At 41.6% G+C, this 22,959-nt stretch overlaps 1 protein-coding gene across 7 annotated transcripts in view; it reads right to left on the bottom strand.

The window, feature by feature from the left end:
• LOC122557280 (uncharacterized) overlaps nt 1-22,959 on the bottom strand; it is a 118,101-nt gene that overhangs the window by 34,740 nt on the left and 60,402 nt on the right. For 6 of the 7 annotated variants that reach the window (XM_043704806.2, XM_087991992.1, XM_043704808.2 and 3 more), the window contains 6 exons: nt 21,383-21,470; nt 17,265-17,346; nt 11,926-12,204; nt 7,704-7,973; nt 3,574-3,819; nt 1,178-2,848 (listed from right to left, as the gene is read on the bottom strand). In XM_043704806.2, the coding sequence (XP_043560741.2) occupies nt 1,178-2,848; nt 3,574-3,819; nt 7,704-7,973; nt 11,926-12,204; nt 17,265-17,346; nt 21,383-21,470 (2,636 nt within the window). The remainder of the gene's footprint in view (nt 1-1,177; nt 2,849-3,573; nt 3,820-7,703; nt 7,974-11,925; nt 12,205-17,264; nt 17,347-21,382; nt 21,471-22,959) is intronic. The other variant, XM_043704811.2, reaches the window with a different exon arrangement.

Genomic DNA, 22,959 nt, shown 5'->3' with positions numbered 1-22,959 from the left:
GAAAGGTCCTCTCAGTAGGAGCATGAAATAGGAATAAGCAATATGTTAAAATTAACCTGTTTTTTTTCATTGCTGACTGCAGTTTCTTGCCACAATTCTAGTTACAAAGTACTTCTTGTTCTAAACATTTGAACATTGTAGTCTTGGTGTCATAATGTGAACAGAAATTTCAATTTTCGAAACAGGCATTTGGTCCAACAAATTTGACTCTTTTTATCTTTATTCTTTCAAGGCAGGAAAGGCCAGCATTTGTTGCCCATTTCCAATTGCCCTCGAACTGAATGGCTTGTCAGGCCATTTCAGACAGCAACGAAGAGACAACCACATTGCTGTGGGTCAGGAGTCACAAGAGAGCCTGACCAGAATGGTACATATCCTTCCCAAAAAGACATTAGTGGTTTTAAAACATGGCAGTTTTAAAGTTACCATTTAGTTAACATTTTACAAAAAAAATAATTTAATCTCTAGCAGCTGTGGCATGGGATTCGAACATATGTTGCAGAGCATTACAATCTTCCCTGTTGATGTAATTAATTTGATTTATTCCCCTTTTAACAATATTGTCAATCACTTCACCCTTTCTGTTGTTTGTTGAACTTATTCATATTTCTTAATTCAATGACTTTCCACATTAATATTCCAGAACTATTGGTCTCTGTATATAAAAGTTCAAGTTACCTGTAAAGTCCTAACTTTTCAATTTTTATAACTCACTTCTGCTGATACTTGAATACCTACCATGATGAACCAATTGTAGTTGGGAACTATCAATTCCTCACAGGATCTTAAACTTCAAATAAAGGACCTTGAGATCTCTTCTCTAAAGTAGAATATCCTTCTTAAACTCTGCTCCCAATTTTTATACTTCGACTCAATGAAGTTGTTCAACCTGAAACTTCTCAAGTTTGAGTTAACTATTGAGTTTATAACTGCATTTCTTTAATATATCATGGAATCTCAGTAGGTAATTGGGATCATTGTACAATATAGAAACAAGTATGCAAACTTAGGTCACATGAAATTGAGGGGTGCAAGTGGAGTCAAACACTGATAGAAGGAGACAGCACAATTTTGTTAGCACTGGCAGCAAATGGAATGAATTAGTAGGAGTTAAATTTCAGGAGTTTTTACATTCAATAATCTAAAAAGGTAAATTACAGAATATGAAAACTCAAACCTGACTTCATCCTGTGAAAATCATCATTTTCTGAATCAGCCATATGAAGGAGAACGTTTGATGCTTCCTCCTCCTGCACACTGGAATTACTGGTTAATGCACGAGCCAGAAGGTCAGCTTCACCACCTTCTGTACTGACAACAGTTAAAGGTTTTCTAACAGTTACAGAGTTCAGATTAACTGAATGATGGAGTTCATCTGTAGATGATGTTCCCGCATTAGCATCTCCAGAAGGTGCCTTTGTGCGTGATTCTTCGCTTGCACTTCTTGACAGTAAGTGTTTATTGTATTGCAGGATGATTTGAGGTTCAGCAGGATCATCTTCAGATGACTTTTCCACCAGGGCTTCTGCTTGGCTCTTCAATGAAATGTTGGTGCAATCATTTTTTCCTGGATCTACATCCTGTTCCAAAGTAGGAGTATCAGACTGGGAAGAGCATAGTGTGCTTTCCTCATCCCTTCCCTTTGGACAAAGTTGAAATTCTCCATTAAGTCTTATTACGTAATTGTCTACTGGTGTCCTCACCTCTGATTTATGATCATTGTAAAGTAATACTGGACTTTCATTACAGACTTTATCATCAACCTTAACCACTGTGAGCTCCTCTGTTGATGGTGGGTTATCTGCAGCAGATTCAATTGCCATTTTCTTTATCTTTTTGTACATCTCCTTTCTTTCAATCTCCTTAGGTGGAAGAATCTCCTTTTTTATAGGTTCCTCCACAATGTAATCAGGAGGAGTTTGACTGCTTTTCATGACTGACAAAGATTCATCCAAACTCAAGCTTTTGGAATGTATCAATGTTATGGGTCTGCCATGTTCAATGGATTCCAGTGCAATGGAGTCTTTTGGTTGATCATCATCACTATGAGATTGCTGAATATTAATTTTAGATACTTCATCAACCATAGAAGGAGTTGCTTCTGCATATTGGTCCCACTTGGTCATCAATGCATCAGGCTTTTCAATTTTGACAGCTGCTCTGACTCTTGGAGCAGGAACGGGTGGTAACTTGCTAGTCCTAGTTAACTGGTCAATTTCTCCTTCCTCAGACGAATGACTTATTGATTGGTTCCCTTGAAGTTCAGAGTTAGGATAGCTATTTGTAGAAGGAATTTCCCTGGTTGCCAAATTGGACTTGGACTCAGGCACTGTGGATTGCTTTACTTCAGTGGGGCAGCTTTTGTAGTCTGGTGATCTGAGTCTTCTAAATGGACGTTTGGAAACATTGCTTGGAAGCTCATTGTTTGCTTTATTGGATTCAATTCCTCTTTCCCAAAAGTGCTTCAGGCTTTTGAAATGGTTGGGGTCAGTGAGAGCTTCACCTTCAAGGTGCTTATTACCTAAGGCATTTATGGTGAACACAGCACCTTGTTTATGGTCTTTCTCTCTCTCATCATCAGAAGAGGATGACTGATATTTAGCTATTCTGGAAGTAGGATGAAAGGCAGCCTTTGCTTGGTCAGACACCTCAGTAGTCTCATTCTTACCTGCCAACTGTCTACTCAATGGCTTCAGATCCTCAGCAGGTATTTTTCGAGTTTCCCCTGCTGTTTCTAAAGCAATTTTTAATCTTGGAATTTGAGATGTTGGTGAGAGGTTCAATTTCTCAAGTGTATTGTAAGCTTGTTGGTCTTCATTAGTTTTGGCGAATGGTAGTCCTCGTGGACCTACAGTTTAGACAATACCATTCAGTTAATAACCAACTTAAGCAACAGATGTAAAGTTAAAGTGAATGGCAGATATTAAATCATTAAAACCTCCCATGATAAAAATGAAACATTTGTCCAACAGTGAATTGGTACTGACTCTTTAGATCAATCATGATACACAATTTAAAACTAGTGTACTCTCAGAAATCATTTCTCTGCGCAAAATCAATAACAAGTTTCAAGGATTGTTTAGCTACCTCTGTGCAGTTCACTTAAAGACAGAATCAAGCCACACCATTCAACAAATATGTGAGATTAAGTCAGATAAGTGTGTAGTTAGCAACTCTCTTTAAACATTTGTGACAAGTTTTAAATGACACCAAGGCAATATTTTTTTTGTGAACCAGAAGCATTAGGCTATCTTCAAAAGGCATCATTGAAAAGGAAGGAAGAGTATCACATCTTAGTCATCAAGTTTTCATATGTAACTGATATAATGCAATGCTGAAAAATATGTTAACACTTTTATTTTAAGAAAAGAATAGTTGTCAGATATTTCTCAGGAGTCAATAAGTGTTTGAACTTCTTTCCTTCATTTGATAGGGTCACAGTCATCGAGTCATAAAGATGTACAGCTCGGAAACGGACGCTTTGATCCAACTCCTCCATGCCAACTAGATATCCTAAATTAATCTAGGAAGGAAAGGTTTACTAAAATAATATTTGTAGGAATTATAAATCACCTGACTCAGAGGCAAAGCTTTCTGGCTTCTTGCTTGTCTGAGTTTCACTTTCTCTGGATGTGCTGTCCCATTTTGGAAACTGGGTAATGTTAGAAATATGCATTTTCTCTTTGTCACTTATCTCTGGAACCTGGTAAGTGGATGCCCCTTTACAGTGAGTGGCCAGGCTCTTCCTGGATTTTGGCACATCCAGGGGCTTTTCACTCACTGGTGATGCTATTGTAGAGACTGTGGTTAATCCTTGACCTGAAATAAAACAAAATGATACAGGCAACTGTTTTCTATCATAAACTTCTCAGGTCACATAATGTACAAAACATTAGTTGTAATTTCACTTTCTGTACTGAAGTATAAACAAATTGTCTGATTTAAATGATGAAAGTGCTGAATCAAGCTATTTATGAACTGAACCAAGTTCAGAATGATTTTTCAACTCTAGCAACTGTGTGGCTAACTAGAGAAGTGATTGCTGGGCCTCTTGCTGAGATATTTGTATCATTGATAGTCACAGGTGAGGTGCCGGAAGACTGGAGGTTGGCAAACATGGTGCCACTGTTTAAGAAGGGCGGTAAAGACAAGCCAGGGAACTATAGAGCGGTGAGCCTGACTTCGGTGGTGGGCAAGTTGTTGGAGGGAATCCTGAGGGACAGGATATACATGTATTTGGAAAGTAAAGGATTGATTAGGGATAGTCAACATGGCTTTGTGCGTGGGAAATTGTGTCTCACAAACTTGATTGTGGCAAAGAGGATTGATGAGGGCAGAGTGGTAGATGTGATCTATATGGACTTCAGTAAGGCGTTTGACAAGGTTCCCCATGGGAGACTGATTAGCAAGGTTAGATCTCATGGAATACAGGGGGAACTAGCCATTTGGATACAGAATTGGCTCAAAGGTAGAAGACAGAGGGTGTTGGTGAAGGGTTGTTTTTCAGACTGGAGGCCTGTGAGCAATGGATTGCCACAAGTATCAGTGCTGGGTCCCCTACTTTTTGTCATTTACATAAATGATTTGGATGTGAGCATAAGAGGTAGAGTTAGTAAGTTTGCAGATGACACCTAAATTGGAGGTGTAGTGGACAGCGAAGTCGGTTACCTCAGATTACAACAGGATCTTGACCAGATGGGCCAATGGGCTGAGAAGTGGCAGATGAAGTTTCTTTCAGGTAAATGTGAGGTGCTGCATTTTGGAAAAGTAAATCTTAGCAGGACTTATACACTTAATGGTAAGGTCCTAGGGAGTGTTGCTGAACAAAGAGACCTTGGAGTGCAGGTTCATAGCTCCTTGAAAGTGGAGTCACAGGTAGATAGGATAGTGAAGAAGGCGTTTGGTATGCTTTCCTTTATTGGTCAGAGTATTGGGTACAGGAGTTGGGAGGTCATGTTGTGGCTGTACAAGACATTGGTTAGGCCACTGCTGAAGTATTGCGTGCAATTCTGGTCTCCTTCCTTGGAAAGATGTTGTGAAGCTTGAAAGGGTTCAGAAGAGATTTACAAGGATGTTGCCAGGGTTGGAGGATTTGAGCTACAGGGAGGGGCTGAACAGGCTAGGGCTGTTTCTCTGGAGCATCGGAGGCTGAGGGTTGACCTTATAGAGGTTTACAAAATTATGAGGGGCATGGATAGGGTAAATAGGCAAAGTCTTTCCCTGGGGTCGAGGAATCCAGAACTAGAGGGCATAGGTTTAGGGTGAGAGGGGAAAGATATAAAAGAGACCTAAGGGGCAACCGTTTCACACATAGGGTGGTACGTGTATGGAATGAGCTGCCAGAGGAAGTGGCTGGTACAATTGCAACATTTAAGAGGCATTTGGATGGTTGTATGAATAGGAATATTTGGAGGGATATGGGCCGGGTGCTGGCAGGTGGGACTAGATTGGGTTGGGATATCTGGTCGGCATGGACGGATTGGACCAAAGGGTCTGTTCCCATGCTGTACATCTGTATGACTCTATAACTCGGTTCCTGGTTTGTCAACTGTCTCCAGCATGCAGCTGATCTTAACAAATGACAGAAATTGACAGAACGTGATCTAGGAGTGGAAATAAGTGCAGGGGGGAAACAAAAATCAGCATCACACTAATATGCAATTTCTTTGGTAAAGAAGCAACACAATATTCTCTGTACTTAACTCAACAAATTAAACTTTCTCTAACTGAACAACTGGAGAAACTAAAGCCATACCTCTACTGCCTGAAAGCATCACAGAAGGCTATGTTCAGCTACTGAATTCCCACTCTGGAATTTCACTTTCTAATGCCTCTGCCACCTTTCTACCCCATAAAATCCACTTTGGCCAAACCTTTGGTCACCCTTCTCATTTGTGCCTTGATTAGTGTCATGCCCATTTTCAAATGTGAAGTACCATGTGACATTAAGTGTTAGGCGAATTTAAACCATGTTAATATTTCATCTAAATGTGTGGTACTGGAACAGCACACCTGGTCAGGCAGCATCTGAGGAGTAGGAGAGTCGACTTTTCAAGCATAAGCTCTTCATCAGGAATGTGGGGGGAAGTGGGGGGGGCAAGGGGCCTAAAGATAAATGGGAGGGGTTCGGGCTGAGCAGAAGGTAGCTTGGAATGCAATTGGTGGATGAAGGTGGGGGTGTCGGTGATAGTTGGAGTGTTGGAGTGGAGGGTGGAGCAGATAGTTGGAAAGGAATATGGATAAGTAGGACAGTTCAAAAGGATGGTGCAGAGTTGGAGGGTTGGATCTGGGATAAGATGGGGGAGAGACAGGACACCAACTCGTGGGACGTTTCAGAGAACATCTCTGGGACACACACAACATACAACCCCATCACCCTGTGGCCAATCACTTCAACTCCCCCTCCCGTTGAAGTCTTGGGACTCCTCCACCGCCAAACTCTAGCCACCCGACACCTGGAAAAGAATGCTTCATCTTCCGCCTTGGGATCCTTCAACCACACGGAATCAATGTCAATTTCTCCAGTTTCCTCATCTCCCCTCTCGCCCACCTTATCTCAGGTCCAACCCTCCAACTTGGCACTGCCCTCTTGAACTGTCCTATCTATCTTCCTTCCCACCTATCCACTCCATCCTCCACTCTGACCTACCACCATCACCCCCAAACGTCTTCCACCAAATGCATTCCTAGCTACTTTCCCTAGCCTCACCCCCTCCCATTTATCTCTCAGCCCCCTTGACCTCCCCCCCCCATATTCCTGATGAAGAGCTTAGGCTCGAAACGTCGATTCTCCTGCTCCTCGGATGCTGCCTGACCAGCTGTGCTTTTCCAGCACCACACATTATGACACTGATCCCTAGCATCTGCAGCCCTCACTTTCTCCTAATATTTCATCTAACCATTCTGAAAATGCTTCTTAAAGTCTATTTCCTTGTATTGATTGTTTTTATTTTGTTGTTCACATAAGTTTTCTACCAGCAAGAATCAATGATGAATTATGGCATAAGGTATATTTTCCCAAATGGTAGAGTTAGATTTCTCAAGTATATTATTCTTTGTGTGGGTACTCCGGTTTCCTCCCACAGTCCAAAGATGTGCAGGTTAGGTTAATTGGCCATACTAAACTGCCCAGTGTTCAGGAATGTGTAGGTTAGGTGCATTAGTCAATGTAGAGTAATAAGGTAGGGGAATGGGTCTGGGTAGGATACTCTTCAGAGTTTCAGTGTGGACTTATTGGGCCAAATGGTCAAGTTTCCACACTGTAGGGATTCTATGATTTCTATGATGTCTTGAATCATTACATTGATGCTCAAGGGGATTAACAATGTAGTCTAGAGAGGATGTTTCCAATCTACATCGAAAGATCATACTTTTAAGATAAGGGGTAGCAGATTTAAAACAGAGATAAGGAGAAATAACTCCATTCAAAAGGTCAAAAGGTCTGTGGAATTCACTAGCCCAGAGTATGGTGGTTGCTGGGACATTGAATAAATTTAAGCAGGAGACAGACAGATTTTTAATTAGTAATGGTTTGAAGGGTTATGAGGAGTGGCAGGAAAGTGGAGTTGAAACCGAGATGAGATTAACCATGTTTGTATTGAATGGTGGAGCAGGCAGGAGGGACTGAATGGCCCACTCCTGCTCCTAGTTCTTATGTTCTGTGCTCATATGTACATACTGGCTCATTTCAGAATCACACTCACCATTCACATTACTGTGTTCAGACTCTTTTGCAGCATTCCATGCTTCCCCTGTAAATTCTAAACGACTGTGCTGTCTTGGAGTCTGAGTATTACCCTCAGGTGAAGCAGTTCTTTGGCCTCTGATTGCAGATGTCTGATTGGTTTGCTTCGTATCACAGGAGCTGTCTGCATCATTATCTTGTTTCATCGTATGTTCAGCTTGTTCACAAACAGGAGACTCAGCACTAAAACCTGCAGGAGCCCTTTGTGGACCTGTTAAAGAGACCATGTCTGAAACATAAGAGATAGGAGATAGAGTGGGCCGTTTTGTCCCTCATGCCTGTCCCTCTATCCAATAACAATCATGGCTGAACTTTCCCAGCCTCAACTCCTCTTTCATATCAATGTAGCATAGTCACCAACTCCGTGATACTTCAAAAATCTATATATCGCTGTTTTAAACACTTTCAGTGATGTTGGTGCCACAACTCTCTGGGGTGTAGTGTGTTTTTGCTCAGTCCAACTAGTAGAGATGTTTCTTCAATCCAACTAGTATCTGCTTCATAATATAACCACACCACTGCAGGATTAGATAGATATTAGGATCATATTTGGTCCATTTTCAATATAGAATGTCAGATCAGAATTCAGCTCCTTTGGGAATATGTAGAACCTCTATTCATACGGTTTATTTTATCAGACTCATTACAGAGAAGTAGTAGCAAAGTAATATAGGCTGGCTATTGAATACTGGAGGATAGCTGACATTTCAGAAGGAGAGGAAGAAAGGAAAGGGAGGCAAGTAGCTTTGTTAATAATGAATGAGTTCAGTCCAGTAGAAAGAAATGGTCTTGACCTGGAAGATAACAATATCAAATTGATTTGTGTGGAGATAAACAACCTCAAGGGAAAGTCACCAGGTGGGAGTAGCATTTTGCCCCCCTAACAATAGATACAGTGTAAGATGAGAATATAAATCAAGAAGCTAATATGGCAGAGAAGAGGGGGTATGCAACAATACTGGAGCCAGCCAGAGAACAGGCTTTTTAAAAGTGAACATTGTGCAATCACCAGCAAACATCCTGATTTCTGACCTTATAATGGAGGGGAGGGCATTGATGTGGGTGTTATTGGCTCAGCCAGTATTTGATACCCATCCATAATTGCCCAGACAGCAGTTAAGGGTCAACCACATTGCTGGGGGTCTGGAGTCACATGTCATCCAGACCAGGCAAGAATAGCAGTTTCCTTCCCCAAAGGGTATTAGTGAAGCAGAAGGGTTTTTCTGACAGACGATTCATAGTAATCATCAGGTTCTTAATTCCAGATTCTTTTAATTGAATTTAAATTCCCCTATCTGCCATGGCAGGATTCAAACCTAGGTCCGCAGACCATTATCTGGGCCTCTGGATTAACAATCCAGCGATAATACCACTTGGCCATCACCTCCGCTTTGATATTTAGACATGGCAGTGCATAATTTTTTTATTCATTCATGGGATGTGTGCACTGTTAACAGGGCCATTGCTAGCATTTATTGCTATTCCTTTGCTCTTGAGAGGGTGACGTTAAAGTGCTGAGTTGATCTGCTGCAGTCTATTTGCTGTAAACGCATCTACAATGCCATTATGAAGGGAGTTCCAGGTTATTCACCTGGTGATAGAATGATTAGATTAGATTAGATTCTCTACAGTGTGGAAACAGGCCCTTCAGCCCAACAAGTCCACACCGTTCTCTGAACAGTAGCCCACCCAGACCCATTCCCCTACCTTATATTTACCCCTGACTAATGCAACTAACACTATGGGCAATTTAGCATGGCCAATTCACCTGGCCCGCACATCTTTGGATTGAGGAAGGAAACCGGAGCACCCAGAGGAAATCCATGCAGACACAGGGAGAATGTGCAAACTCCACACAGACAGTCACTCGAGGCCAGAATCAAACCCAGGTCCCTGGCGCTGTGAGGCAGCAGTGCCTCACTGAGCAATATATTTCCGAATCTGAATGATGAGTGGCTTGGAGGGTAAATTACAAGTGATTGTGTTCCTATGCCTCTGCTGCCCTTGTCCTTGTGGGTAGTAATGGTCATGGGTGTGGAAGATGCTGTACAAGGATCCTTGGTGAGTTGCATCATGTAGATGATACACATTGCTGCTACCAGTTATCAGTGGTGGAGGGAGGGAACCTTTGTGGAAATAATGCTACCCAAGCACACTGCCTGTCCTGGATCCTGCCAAGTTTCTCAACTGTTTTGGCGCTACACTCACCCAGGCAAGTTTGGGAGTATTCTACCACATTTCCAACATGTGTCTTGTACATGGTGGACAAGGCTTGGAGAAGCGGCTAATTTGCTGCAGGATTCCTAGTCTCTGATCTTTTCCTATAGCACAGTATTTATTTGACTAGTACAGTTCAGCTTCGAGTCAATGGTAAACTCAGGATGTTAATGTTGAAGGATTCAGTAATGGTAATGTTATTGAATGTCAAGGAGCAATTCTCTCTGTTTGGAGATGCTCATTGTCTGGCTCTTTAGTGATGCAAATGTGACTTACCACATTCAGCCTGAGCCTGATCATTGTCCAGGTCTTACTGCATTTGAACATATGCTGCCTCAGTACCTGAGGAGTTGTGAATGGTGTTGAACATTGTGCAATCACCAGCGAACATCCCTACTTCTGACCTTATGATGTCAAACAGCAGTCACTCCCACCTCACATCTGGAATTCAGCTCCTTTGTTCATGTTTGAATCAAGGCTGTAATGAGGTCTGATTATCAGTGTGCATTTTGTTGCACTGACCCTTCAAAATAATAGTAGCTACAATCGGCTGACCACGCTCCAAATATGTCCTGGCCTTGCCTCACTGTTGATGGCCATTTGATCCCCACCCTGACGAGAAAGTGAGGTCTGCCGATGCTGGAGATCAGAGCTGAAAATGTGTTGCTGGAAAAGCGCAGCAGGTTAGGCAGCATCCAGGGAACAGGAGAATCGATGTTTCGGGCATAAGCCCTTCTTCAGGAATCATTCCTGAAGAAGGGTTTATGCCCGAAACGTCGATTCTCCTGTTCCCTGGATGCTGCCTGACCTGCTGCGCTTTTCCAGCAACACATTTTCAGCTCCCCACCCTGACCCCCATCTTAGCCTCACTGTCCTTTGAACTGTGGCAGTTTACCACTGCCTGTCAAGTAGCCAGACTGCAATACTGTTCGGATGGATTGAGAGTGAAATGATAACTAGGTCAAGCCAATAAATGAAACAGTAAGTCTTTCTTCCCAGTATTTTATGGACTTGCACACTCCACCCTTCCCCAGCCCACAAACATGGTCCCCTTCTAAATGTTTAAATAATGAAGACTAGGTTGGGCACATTTAGTAGACAATCTTGCGCATGCACTTGATTTATTCATGCATCTAAGCTCAATGACTTCATGCTAGATTTCTGTTTATTTAAAAGGATGAAATGGAAGAAATAATTCTCTGGCTATAAAACTCCCTCTTTTTCAAAAAAAGAAAAATCAAACAGATAATGACCCCATCTTTAGCTTAGTCTGTGATAATGCCTACATGAATTCTTTGTACCAAGAATTGAATTTGTGCTGTAATAAGCTGATAGGTAGGGGGAAATTTAGATTCTAAGATAAGGTTTAAAACGGAGGCACCTGTTCAGAAAATCCAAGATGGGAGATGGAAATGCTATGCTTGAAGCAGCCAATGTTGTTGTTTGCAGTTTGCCTACTGATTTTTAATTGAGGAGAAAGTGAGGACTGACGAAGGGCTTATGCCTGAAATATCAACTCTCCTGCTCCTCAGATGCAGCCCGACCTGCTGTGCTTTTTGAGCGCCACCCTTTTTGATTCTGATTTTTAGTTGAGTCATGTTATCATTTTCATAGTCTAAAACTGATCAGTAATTGAATCTCACATGTGGAATGTCACATGTTAATGAAAGGCCACAGCTCAAATCATTTGAGCTTCAGTGACATAGATCAACATTACTCAAAACAAAATGTTCCAGGATGAGTAGGTGCCTTGTTCCATTACAATAGAATGTAAGTATACAGACGCAGCTCACACAATTCATCAGATTTTTTTTAAGCATGACATATCTACTTTTTATTGCAGTTACGTTAATTAGTTCAAATTGCTAAACAATTCATTTTTTATCAACCTCAAAATAATCAGTAGACAGCATTGTTATTTAGAAATGATGGAAAATCTCAATACTTCTCAGTTACCTACTTACCACTTATGTGACCCTGTTCTAAGGTCATGTCATTCGAGTTTCTTGGCTCCCCAGTTCCTCTCAAGTCTCCTGAGATATCCATAGAATGTATTCTTCTTGGAATTCGAGAAACACTGTAAGTGTGTTTCATCTGAATTTCAGTTGATATGTCAGAACCTGTGGGACTCTGGTAGGTTTGTGGGTAGTGAATATCTATACTCTTGGCTCGTTTCTGCCAATCCACAATTGGCACAGATTTTGGAGTGGATACTTTAGGTCCTACAGAATTGTTTTGCTGCCCTGCAACATTAAACAATTAAGAAAACTTAGGAGTTGTCTTAGAATTAAAACAGAGCATGCTCAGATTAGTACAAAAGTTACTCAATTTATCTGCATTATCAGACATTCTCCAAACTGGTCATTGTAGACAATATTCAATTGAGGAGGAACAGAGAAACATAATAGACTCGAAGACTATTCCAAAATTCAATCAAATCATACTGTTCTACACCTCAACTGATTTCACAACCTTTGATCCACATTGCTCAATATTCTAAACTAACAAAATTCAATTGATCTCTTCATTATCATCTCCTTATCACTTTTATCTTATTAGACGGGAGAAATTAGAGGGGGAAAAAATGAAAGAAAATCAAAATACACGTGGAACATTCCTATCTGAGTGCAACTACACTGACAGATTATCATTCTCTCCGTGAAATTGTCACTTGATCTAATTTTGTAGCTACCCTAATCTTTCAGATATGGTAGATTCAGTCACAGAGTCATACAGCATAGAAATAGACCCTTCAGTCAACCAGTCCATGCTGACGATGTTCCCAAACCAAAATAATCTCAGTTACCTGCATTTGGCCCTTATCCCTCCAAATCTTTCTTATTCATGTCTTTCACATCTTGTAAATATATCTGCATCCAGCACTTCCTCTGGCACTTGATTCCACACACAATTCACTCTCTGTGTAAGACTCTAGGGAAAAGAGGCATGCTATTCATCTGATCTACGTCCTTCATGATTTTATAAACCTGTCTAAGGTTACCCCTCAACCTCCCACATTCCAGTGAAGCAAGTTCCAGCCTATTGCCTGAAGGAGATGAAAGGAAATGCTGTCAACAAGTGACCCTCTACTATGCTGTATGTCTATTTTAACATGGCTTTCAGATTCACCATTTGTGTTTTGTTTTGAAGAAAAATCCAGACAGAAGGTAAATATTTGCCCTTAATGAGGAAAGGAGGAGAAATCATCAAGGCATTTTCAGCTACTGTTACATATTGTACAGTACCTAAAGTGGTACTAGTGAAAGTTCAGGTGTAATTACTGGCTCATCCCATTCGTTACAGAGTACTATGTTGTCTGAACACAATGAAAGGTTATTAATCTGCAAAGTAACTCTGTTTTCTTTCAAAATACATTGCGTACAATGTGAAATGCCTGATGTGTCAAGTATTTCAAAATTTCTAGCTTCTCTGGTACAAATAGTTTTGTTTGGTGAAAGTAGTTCTTGTATTATTTAGTTCAGCCACCAGAGGGTGCTTTATGATAGTAACTTGAGTTTATGTTCCACATTTCAAGACAAATCTCTAACATCTCATGTTTTACATTTGACATTTGCATTTAAAATCTACTGATAGGTAAAGGGATGGTGGACCAATGTGGTAATGTCATTAAAGCAGCAAGTCAGCAGACCAAACAAATGTTCTGTAATGGGTGATTTGGTGGTGAGAAAAGCTGTTCAGTTGTTTGTGATAGCACTTCTGGATTTATAAAAAAAACTCCTGATCTCTAAGCTGTAAGACCAGAACAGCCATGATCACAAGAATTTAAGTTCATAAAATTATGAAGAGAGATTGGATAAGCTTGGTTGTTTTCCTTGGAGTGGACAAGACTGAAAGGAGACAAGAAGTGTAAAATTATGAGGGGCATAAATAGAGCAGACAAAAAGAAACTTTTCACCTTGGTGGAGGGATTATTGACTGGGAGCATACATTTAACATAAGGGGCAGAGTTTAGATTACTTACAGTGTGGAAACAGGCCCTTCGGCCCAACAAGTCCATACCAACCCGCAACCCACCCAGACCCATTCCCTTACATTTACCCCTTCACCTAACACTACCGGCAATTTAGCATGGCCAATTCACCTAACCTGCACATTTTTTGGACTGTGGGAGGAAACCGGAGCACCCGGAAGAAACCCACGTAGACACAAGGAGAATGTGCAAACTCCACACAGACAGGCGCCTGAGGTGGGAGTTGAACCCGGGTCTCTGGCGCTGTGAGGCAGCAGTGCTAACCACTGTGCCACCATGTCATTTAGACAGGATATAAGGAAGAAACGTTTCACGTGGAAAGTGGTGAGAATCGGGAACTCACTGTCCGTAAAGGTGGTAGAGACAGAAATCTTCATAATATCCAGAAGGTTTTTAGATGTGCACTTGTCAGGCCAAGGCCAAGTGCTGGAAAATGGGATTAGAATAGGAGGTTGTTTTTGGCAGCGCGGGTTGGATGGACCAAAGGCCCTTTTCCTGTGCTGTCAATCTCTATTGCTAACTTAGCAGCACATGGTAACTTCAAATACATGAAAGTCCCCATGTCAGTGGTGAAGATGGGAAAATACTATGAATGGCCTCAGAGTAGAGGTCCTACCTCTCTACTAGAGTATATATGACAATTCATAAATCTGTGAATATTACAGCCTCCTGATATCAATTCCCTTATTGCAAGTTGAAAATGCTTACTTATCTTTGAGTACATTCTTAGAATCTCTGTTCTTGAATTGGGGGTGGAATTTAATGCCCTTCCCAATGACAGGTTTATGGCAAGGGCATTTATTGGTGAGAGGAGTGGGGAACCCACTGCCTCTCCACCTCTGGTCTGATTACATTTGCAATGGGAAAGTCTGTGACAATCTTTCTGTGGCTGCGGCCACTGGAGCCTCTTAAAAGGCAATTAATGCCTCTACTGCTGATGTTCATCCAGCTGTGGGCTGGTAAGACACCGTGTGGGAAGCTTGAAAGACAATCCTTTAAGGTTGCTCTTGGACTTTGAGTAAAGAGCGAAGCTGTTAATTCCTTGTTCAAATTCCTAATTGAAGAACATGGAATTAAGAGGAATGAATTACCATTGAGAGGCAGCATCGTTTCCTTGCTGCTGACATCCCTCTCTCTTCATTCACAACCCTGCCCCACAAGTCCACTGCTGCTGCCGTCACTCACCTGTTCTTCAGGCTTGGTCAGTGTAATACTGCAGTGGTCACCAGTCTCTGGTGACGCTGCTGAGCAATAATGAGTCACTGGCCTCTGCTCAGCTGGCAGTTCTCAGCAGGCTGAGCCTTGACTGGAGAGAAGGCCTGCTGCTATGCAGTTACATGTCTGATTGACACTTAATTTGGTGGGCCTTCAGGTGAAGCGGCAACGTGGGACGCTTAACAACTCTCCAGCCAGCAAGGAAGACACCTGTTTATCTGCAGGAAATATTCCCCTACATATGCAATCCTAAATTTCCATGGGCATTCCTCATGGGCATGCCCATGGAAATTTAGGATTGCATATGTAGGGGAATATTTCCTGCAGATAAACAGGTGTCTTCCTTGCTGGCTGGAGAGTTGTTAAGTGTCCCACGTTGCCACTTCACCTGAAGGCCCACCAAATTAAGTGTCAATCAGACATGTAACTGCATAGCAGCAGGCCTTCTCTCCAGTCAAGGCTCAGCCTGCTGAGAACTGCCAGCTGAGCAGAGGCCAGTGACTCATTATTGCTCAGCAGCGTCACCAGAGACTGGTGACCACTGCAGTATTACACTGACCAAGCCTGAAGAACAGGTGAGTGACGGCAGCAGCAGTGGACTTGTGGGGCAGGGTTGTGAATGAAGAGAGAGGGATGTCAGCAGCAAGGAAACGATGCTGCCTCTCAGTGGTAATTCATTCCTCTTAATTCCATGTTCTTCAATTAGGAATTTGAACAAGGAATTAACAGCTTCGCTCTTTACTCAAAGTCCAAGAGCAACCTTAAAGGATTGTCTTTCAAGCTTCCCACACGGTGTCTTACCAGCCCACAGCTGGATGAACATCAGCAGTAGAGGCATTAATTGCCTTTTAAGAGGCTCCAGTGGCCGCAGCCACAGAAAGATTGTCACAGACTTTCCCATTGCAAATGTAATCAGACCAGAGGTGGAGAGGCAGTGGGTTCCCCACTCCTCTCACCAATAAATGCCCTTGCCATAAACCTGTCATTGGGAAGGGCATTAAATTCCACCCCCAATTCAAGAACAGAGATTCTAAGAATGTACTCAAAGATAAGTAAGCATTTTCAACTTGCAATAAGGGAATTGATATCAGGAGGCTGTAATATTCACAGATTTATGAATTGTCATATATACTCTAGTAGAGAGGTAGGACCTCTACTCTGAGGCCATTCATAGTATTTTCCCATCTTCACCACTGACATGGGGACTTTCATGAATGCCACTGATTTGAGTCATCCCCTCGGGGTCCCTCTTCTCCAACAGTCCCCACCTTTTCAATGGGGTTGCATGGCCCTCCTATTCAGCCTCCTGTTTCCATGGTACCCCGTCACTCTTAAATTAAAGGCAAATGTGGAGGTAGTCAAGAGGGAAGCCACCTCACATAAATACACCCTGGTGGAAGCGCTGAGGCCACGTTTTGCCTCAGGTTTTGGAAATGGGCTTAAAATCATGATCCTGAACTTTGTAGAAAAGTGCAATTCCTTGAAAACTGTGGATGAGAAAAGCACTAGCTTGAAGTTAAAGCTCCGATTGACATCACTGGCTGACCAAACACATGTGCATGAGAAGGCAGTCTTGCCATGAAAAAATACTTGTGCTTTCAATGAAGACTATAATTATATGGATCAAGACAGTGACACAAATGGTTCCATTAATCACCTGAGAGCGTATTGCCAAAGTTTTCAGTTAAGCAAAAATTAAATAAATCCCCACAAAACTTGGCTCTGAAAGGAATCTTATCCTCAAAAGCCTGGATAAGCGCATTACAATACATTTAAATGCAGCCAGAATTTTCTTGTAGTGCAATACTCATCTCCCAATGCTAAGTGAAGCAATCCAACCAATGGATTCAAATTTTCTCTGTATTAATAATGGATTAAATAGGAAGCTGAGGGAGAAAGGAGTAGAAGGGTAGAAGGGGAGAAGGGGAGGGAAGGAGGTTGTTGTGGAGCATAAAAACTGCTGTGGATCAGTTGGCCTATTTTTGTGCTATAAATTCTGTGCAATTTCATGTGATAGCTTGTGTAAATGGGACAATGAAAACAGATCAATAATTACGACAAAGTATAACTCAATCTCGTTCAGGTATTAGCAGTTACCTTTTTCTTGTGTTTGTACAGCAAATCCGGTACAGCTTGCTTCTTCATTGCCGATTGGCCAAGGATCATACAATGACTTCTTCTGTAGTACAGGAAGAGGAACAGAGTTAAATCTACACATTAAATATGACTTAACATCACACTCGGGTATTACCAACTGTAAAACTGCCAAAAACAGTTTTACCAACTGTAAAACGTTACCGTTAAAACCCATAGCCTTCCATTCCTGCTTTAGCATTCAATACCTTGCCAAATGAAGGAAAGTATTCAAGTGCCTTGTTTGCAACCTTCTTTACCTCCTCCTCCACTAATGCCTTTAAAGCAGAAAGCAAAAAAGCAATAGCTGGAAAATGGAGTCATAGAGATGTACAGCACGGAAACAGACCCATAGGTCCGACTCGTCCATGCCGACCAGATATCCTAACCTGATCCAGTTCCATTTGCCAGCACCTGACCCATATCCTTCTAAACTATTCCTATTCATATGCTCAATCAAATGCCTTTTAAATTTGGTAATTATAATCGCCTCCACCACTTCCTCTGGGAGCTCATTCCATACACGCACTACCCTCTGCATGAAAAAGTTGCCCCTTAAATCCCTTTTATATCTTTCCCTTCTCACCCTAAACCTATGCCCTCTAGTTCTGGATTCCCCACCCCAGGGAAAAGACCATGAATCTTTACCCTATTCATACCCCTCATGATTTTATAAATCTCTATAAATGTCACCCCTCAGCCTCCGACGCTCCAGGGAACATAGCCCCAGCCTACTCAGCCTCTCCCTATAGCTCAAATTCTCCAACCATGGCAAAATCCTTGTACATCTTTCCTGAACTCTTTCAAGTTTTGCAACATCCTTTCGATAGGAAGGAGACCAGAATTGCATGCAATATTCCAATAGTGGCCTAACCAATGTCCAGACAGCCGTGACATGACCTCCCAACTCCTATACTCAATGCTCTTACCAATAAAGGAAAGCATACCAAATGCCTTCTTCACTATCCTATCTACCTGCAACCTATTTTCAAGGAATATGAACCTGCACTCCAAGTTCTCTTTTTTTTAGATTCCCTACAGTGTGGAAACAGGCCCTTCGGTCCAACAAGTCCACACCGACACTCCGAAGAGTAACTCACCCAGACCCATTTCCCTCTGACTAATGCACATAACACTGTGGGCAATTTAGCATGGCCAATTCACCTGACCCGCACATCTTTGGACTGTGGGAGGAAACCAGAGCACTTGGAGGAAACCCACACAGACACAGGGAGAATGTGCAAACTCCACACAGACAGTCGCCCAAGGCTGGAATCGAACCTGGGTCCCTGGTGCTGTGAGGCAGCAGTGCTAACTACTAAGCCACTGTGCCACCCTATATTCCCTAGGACCTTACCATTAAGTGTCTAAGTCCTGTTCTGATTTACATTTCCAAAATGCAGCAGCCCACATTTAGCTAAATTAAACTCCATCTGCCACTCTTATTCTGCCCTTTGGGCAATAAATGATGGCCTAGACCCTGGAAATGAAACATAAAGGTTCTGCCTCAGCTGGAGTATTGTGTCCAATTCAAGACAGAACAACTCAGTTACGGCATGAAGACTCAGGAAAATGGTTCCAGGGATGAGGACCTTCAATTACCTATATGTCTGAGAAGATAGGGTTGCTCTGCTTAGAGAAATTGAGAGAAGATTTGAAAGAGAAATTCAAAATCACGAGGAGGTTGGACAGAATAGGTGGAGAGAAACTGTTCGCACTGAGGAATGTCTACAGATTCTGCAATGATTCCTTTAGATTGGAAAGTAGCAAATATAACTCCATTGTTTAAGGAAGGAGGGAGGGAAGGAGAAACTGGGAGAATACAGGCGTGCTAGCCTTTTGGGGAATTGCTAGAATCTGATGAAGGACATGATAACTGGACACTTACAAATTAATGATATGATTACACAGAGTCAGCACGGATTTATGAAAGGGAGAACATGTTTGACAAACAGGCTAGAGTTTTTATAGATGTATCTAGCACAATAGATAAATGGAACTAATGAATGTGGTGTATTTCAATTTTCATAAGACTTTCAATATGTCCTACACATGAGGTTAGCAAACATTTAATGCACATGAGATTGGAGATAATATACAGGAACAATTGAGAACTGGTTAATGACAGGAAACAGACAGTAGAAAAAAAATGAATGATTCAAATTCTTGACGAGTAGGGTATTGAGAGTGTGGTGCTGGGAAGGCACAGCAGGTTAGGTAGCATCCAAGGAGAAAGAAAAACGATATTTCAGGCACAAGCCCTTCATCAGGAATGAGACTTGAGGGCCAGAGGGCTGACAGATAAATGGGAGGGCGGTGGGATTGGGGGGGGAGGTAACTGAGAAAGTGATAGGTAGATGAAGATGAGGGAGAAGGTGATAGGTCAGGAGGGAGGGGTGTGGAGCAGATAGATGAGAAAGTTGACGGCAGATCAGGAGGGCAGTGCCGAGTTGGAAGCTTAGGACCGGGATAATGTGAGGGGAGGGGAAATGAGGAAACTGTTGAAAGCCACATTTATCCGTTGTGGTTGCGGGGTCCCAAGGTGGAATATGAGGCGTTCTTCCTCCAGATGTCAGGTGATAACAGTTTGGCAGTGGAAGAGGCCCAGGACCTGCATGTCCTTGATGGAGTGGGTGGGGAAGTTGAAGAGTTCAGTCACAAGGTGGTGGGGTTGGTGGGGTGCAGGTGTCCCAGAGATGTTCTCTGAAATGATCCACAAGAAGGATTTCTGTCTCCCTGATGTAGAGGAGTCTACATTGGGTTTCTCCTATTAGGGTATTGCAAAGATTAGTGCTTGGGCGCCAGCATTCATAATTTATATCAATTATTTGGATCTGGGGACCAAATGTAATATTTCCCAGTTTTCTGATCATTCAAAACTATTTGGGACTATGATTTGTGACGAGAATGCAAAGTGGCTTTCAATGGGATTTAGACAGGCTAACTAAGTAGGTAAGAAAATGGCAGATGGAGTATAATGCAGAAGCATATGAGATTCTCCACTTTGTAGGAAAAACAGAAATGCAGTGTGCTTCTTAAATAATGTGAGATTGTTTCTGCGCAAAGAGACTTATTCCTTACTCACTTAATGCCAATGTGCTTTAATGCAGAAGGATTTCAGGACAGGAATAAAGAAGAATTGCTGAAACAGCATAAAGCCTTGGTTAGACCATTTCTGGACTATTTTGTGTACAGTTTTGATGTTCTTACCAAAGGAAGGATGCACTTGCCTTAGAAGGAGTGCAGTGAAGGTTTACCAGGTTTATCTCTGGGACGGTAGGACTATCCTATAAAGACAGATGAGGAGAAAGAGTCTTTATTCTCTACACATACGTGAGATGATTTTACATGGTTCAACAGGATTGTTGCGGAAAGGATGCTTCCCCTTTCTGAGGCATCTTGAATCAGTCTCCGAATAAGGGGAGACCATTCATGAGATGAGGAGGCATTTTTCTCTCAAATGGAGGTGAGTATATTCAAGAGTGATCAATAGATTTCTAGATATTGAAGCTATAAAGGCACAAGGTGATACTGGAGGAAAATATTGTGTTGAGATAGAAAATTGACTGCAATGCAATAGAATGGCTGAGCAGGTGTAAGGGGCTGAATGGCCTGCTACACAGCTCCTATTTCCCCAGTGCTCTGGGAATAATAATTGATCTTGAACGTCTGACCAGGGACAGTGGGTGAGGAGAGTAATTAAGGAAACCAACCATGGTTTCCTAATCATCAGTATACAACAACCCTACACAGTGGTGAAAGAAAAATGTTGCTGAGCCAGGATAGGATCATTGTACTTGGAATGCTTCCCCTTTCCTCAGTCCCACATATCATTTAAAAGCACGGTTTGTATAGAAAGCAGCCTTTGTGACAAGATACCAGAACGTTTCTAGCATCTAGAGAGTTAGTATATGACTTAAGAGGAGGCTAGAAGTTGAAAAACAAACTAGGGGAGATCAACCTTTTAAAAATAAATGTAAGTAATAATGAGAAATGTATAAGACTGTTTTCAATAAAGAAGGCAAACCATTTTCAAATTTGACTGGTTCACCATCTACACTATTCAACACTTTTTTTTCTACCTGAATATCTTTCACTTTAGTCTTTCGCTTTGCTGTGATTGCTTCATCCTCATCTGGAGACTCTTCACTGGCTCCATCAGTTGAATCACTAAAATAAACACAGTAAGATCACGAAATGTACATGGAGAGGTCAGGGGGTCAACCAAGTTACTGAAGTGTCACTTCCCAAGTCATTAATTAATTAAGTTGTGAAAGTTAGTAAGAGGTAATATTCTGTAGTAAAGTCAGTATTAGTTGTTTGCTTCATTTATAATTCTATACACTATTTTGATTTCCATTACTATGCCCTGCATGCTTAACAATTTGAAATTTTCTTATTCTGAAAAACTGCCATTTTCCAGAGTTCCATACTCCCTCTATCTTTACTTTTCTAAATGAAGGGCATTATTATAAAAAAAAATTAAATGATTACTCAAAATTCATTAATGTCATGGAAACCCCAGTAGTGCTGCTGCACAAGGTCAATATAATGATCAATGCATGCGTGAAGTCAAATATCTGGCACTTGGCTGAAGGATAATTTAAGCTTGTCTGCGGACACATCATAAAAATACATCTTGTGACAGCCATACATAAATATTGACAAAAGCCTGTGTTAACAAGGGTGTGCAGTTGTATCAACGTGTCCCATGAACAGCCCGTAGTGGGTTGATTACCTTTGTTCCATTTACCTTGGCAAAACTGAACCACTCAAGTGATGAATGCGAAGGTACATTGTGCAAACAGTTAACAATGAAGATTCTAGTAAAATATACAGAAATTACTGACTAATTAATGGTTTTAGGGGTGTAGCAATGTGGCTATAAGCCAAAACGGTCACATTCGAGCAAATCGCTAACAATACAGGGGCAATCCCACTTTGAAAATATTTTCGAAAGCAGGATAGCTAGGCACAATCCTTATCAGGGCAGTTAACTATGCAAGCAGATTGTTGCATTTTTATGAAATTACTCAGTAGCACAGTGAACCTTTTGTTGTACAAAATCGAGTCTTGTCAATGCAATGCTGTTTTAAAGTGCCACAGCTACAGTTATTTCCTTGGCTAACATGAAATTTCATTATAGCAGTGTTCTTAATTGATATTTAATGATCATGTTAATTTTTCACACATTACATGTGATTGAGATAAAATTGCACATAATGATCAGAGTACATGGTTTCCCCATGAAGGACAAAAAAATTGAGGTCTTGGCTAAGTATACACATTATCTGGTGTGCAGATCACACAAACCACTTAATAACAAATAACGAGCAAAAATTAATCTCAGCACAAGTTAAAACAAAACCACTTAATTCACCACAGGCCGAAAGGATAGAAATTCAAACTTACAGTTCCCCATCTAACAATGTTCTGATGCCAATAGATCAATTGAAAGGGAGCAGCACTATCCTACAACAAAGAGGGAGAACTAGAAAGAAAGTCAATGCAAATGGCTCACAATCTCAAAGAAAACAGTTCAAAATTTGATGGTACAAGGTGGTTGGGTGCTGGTGATAAAAGAGAATCATGAAACACAGAGACAAAATAGTTTTAAACATAAAAAAGATCCAGTTTTCAATATCCTCTCCCAGAGTCC

The sequence above is a fragment of the Chiloscyllium plagiosum genome, unplaced genomic scaffold (assembly GCF_037043375.1).
Source record: "Chiloscyllium plagiosum isolate Xiang-an unplaced genomic scaffold, Cpla_swu_hap1 HiC_scaffold_11, whole genome shotgun sequence".
NCBI classification, from domain to species: domain Eukaryota; kingdom Metazoa; phylum Chordata; class Chondrichthyes; order Orectolobiformes; family Hemiscylliidae; genus Chiloscyllium; species Chiloscyllium plagiosum.
Note: the sequence above shows the minus strand (reverse complement) of the source record. Positions and strands in the feature narration are given on the sequence as shown.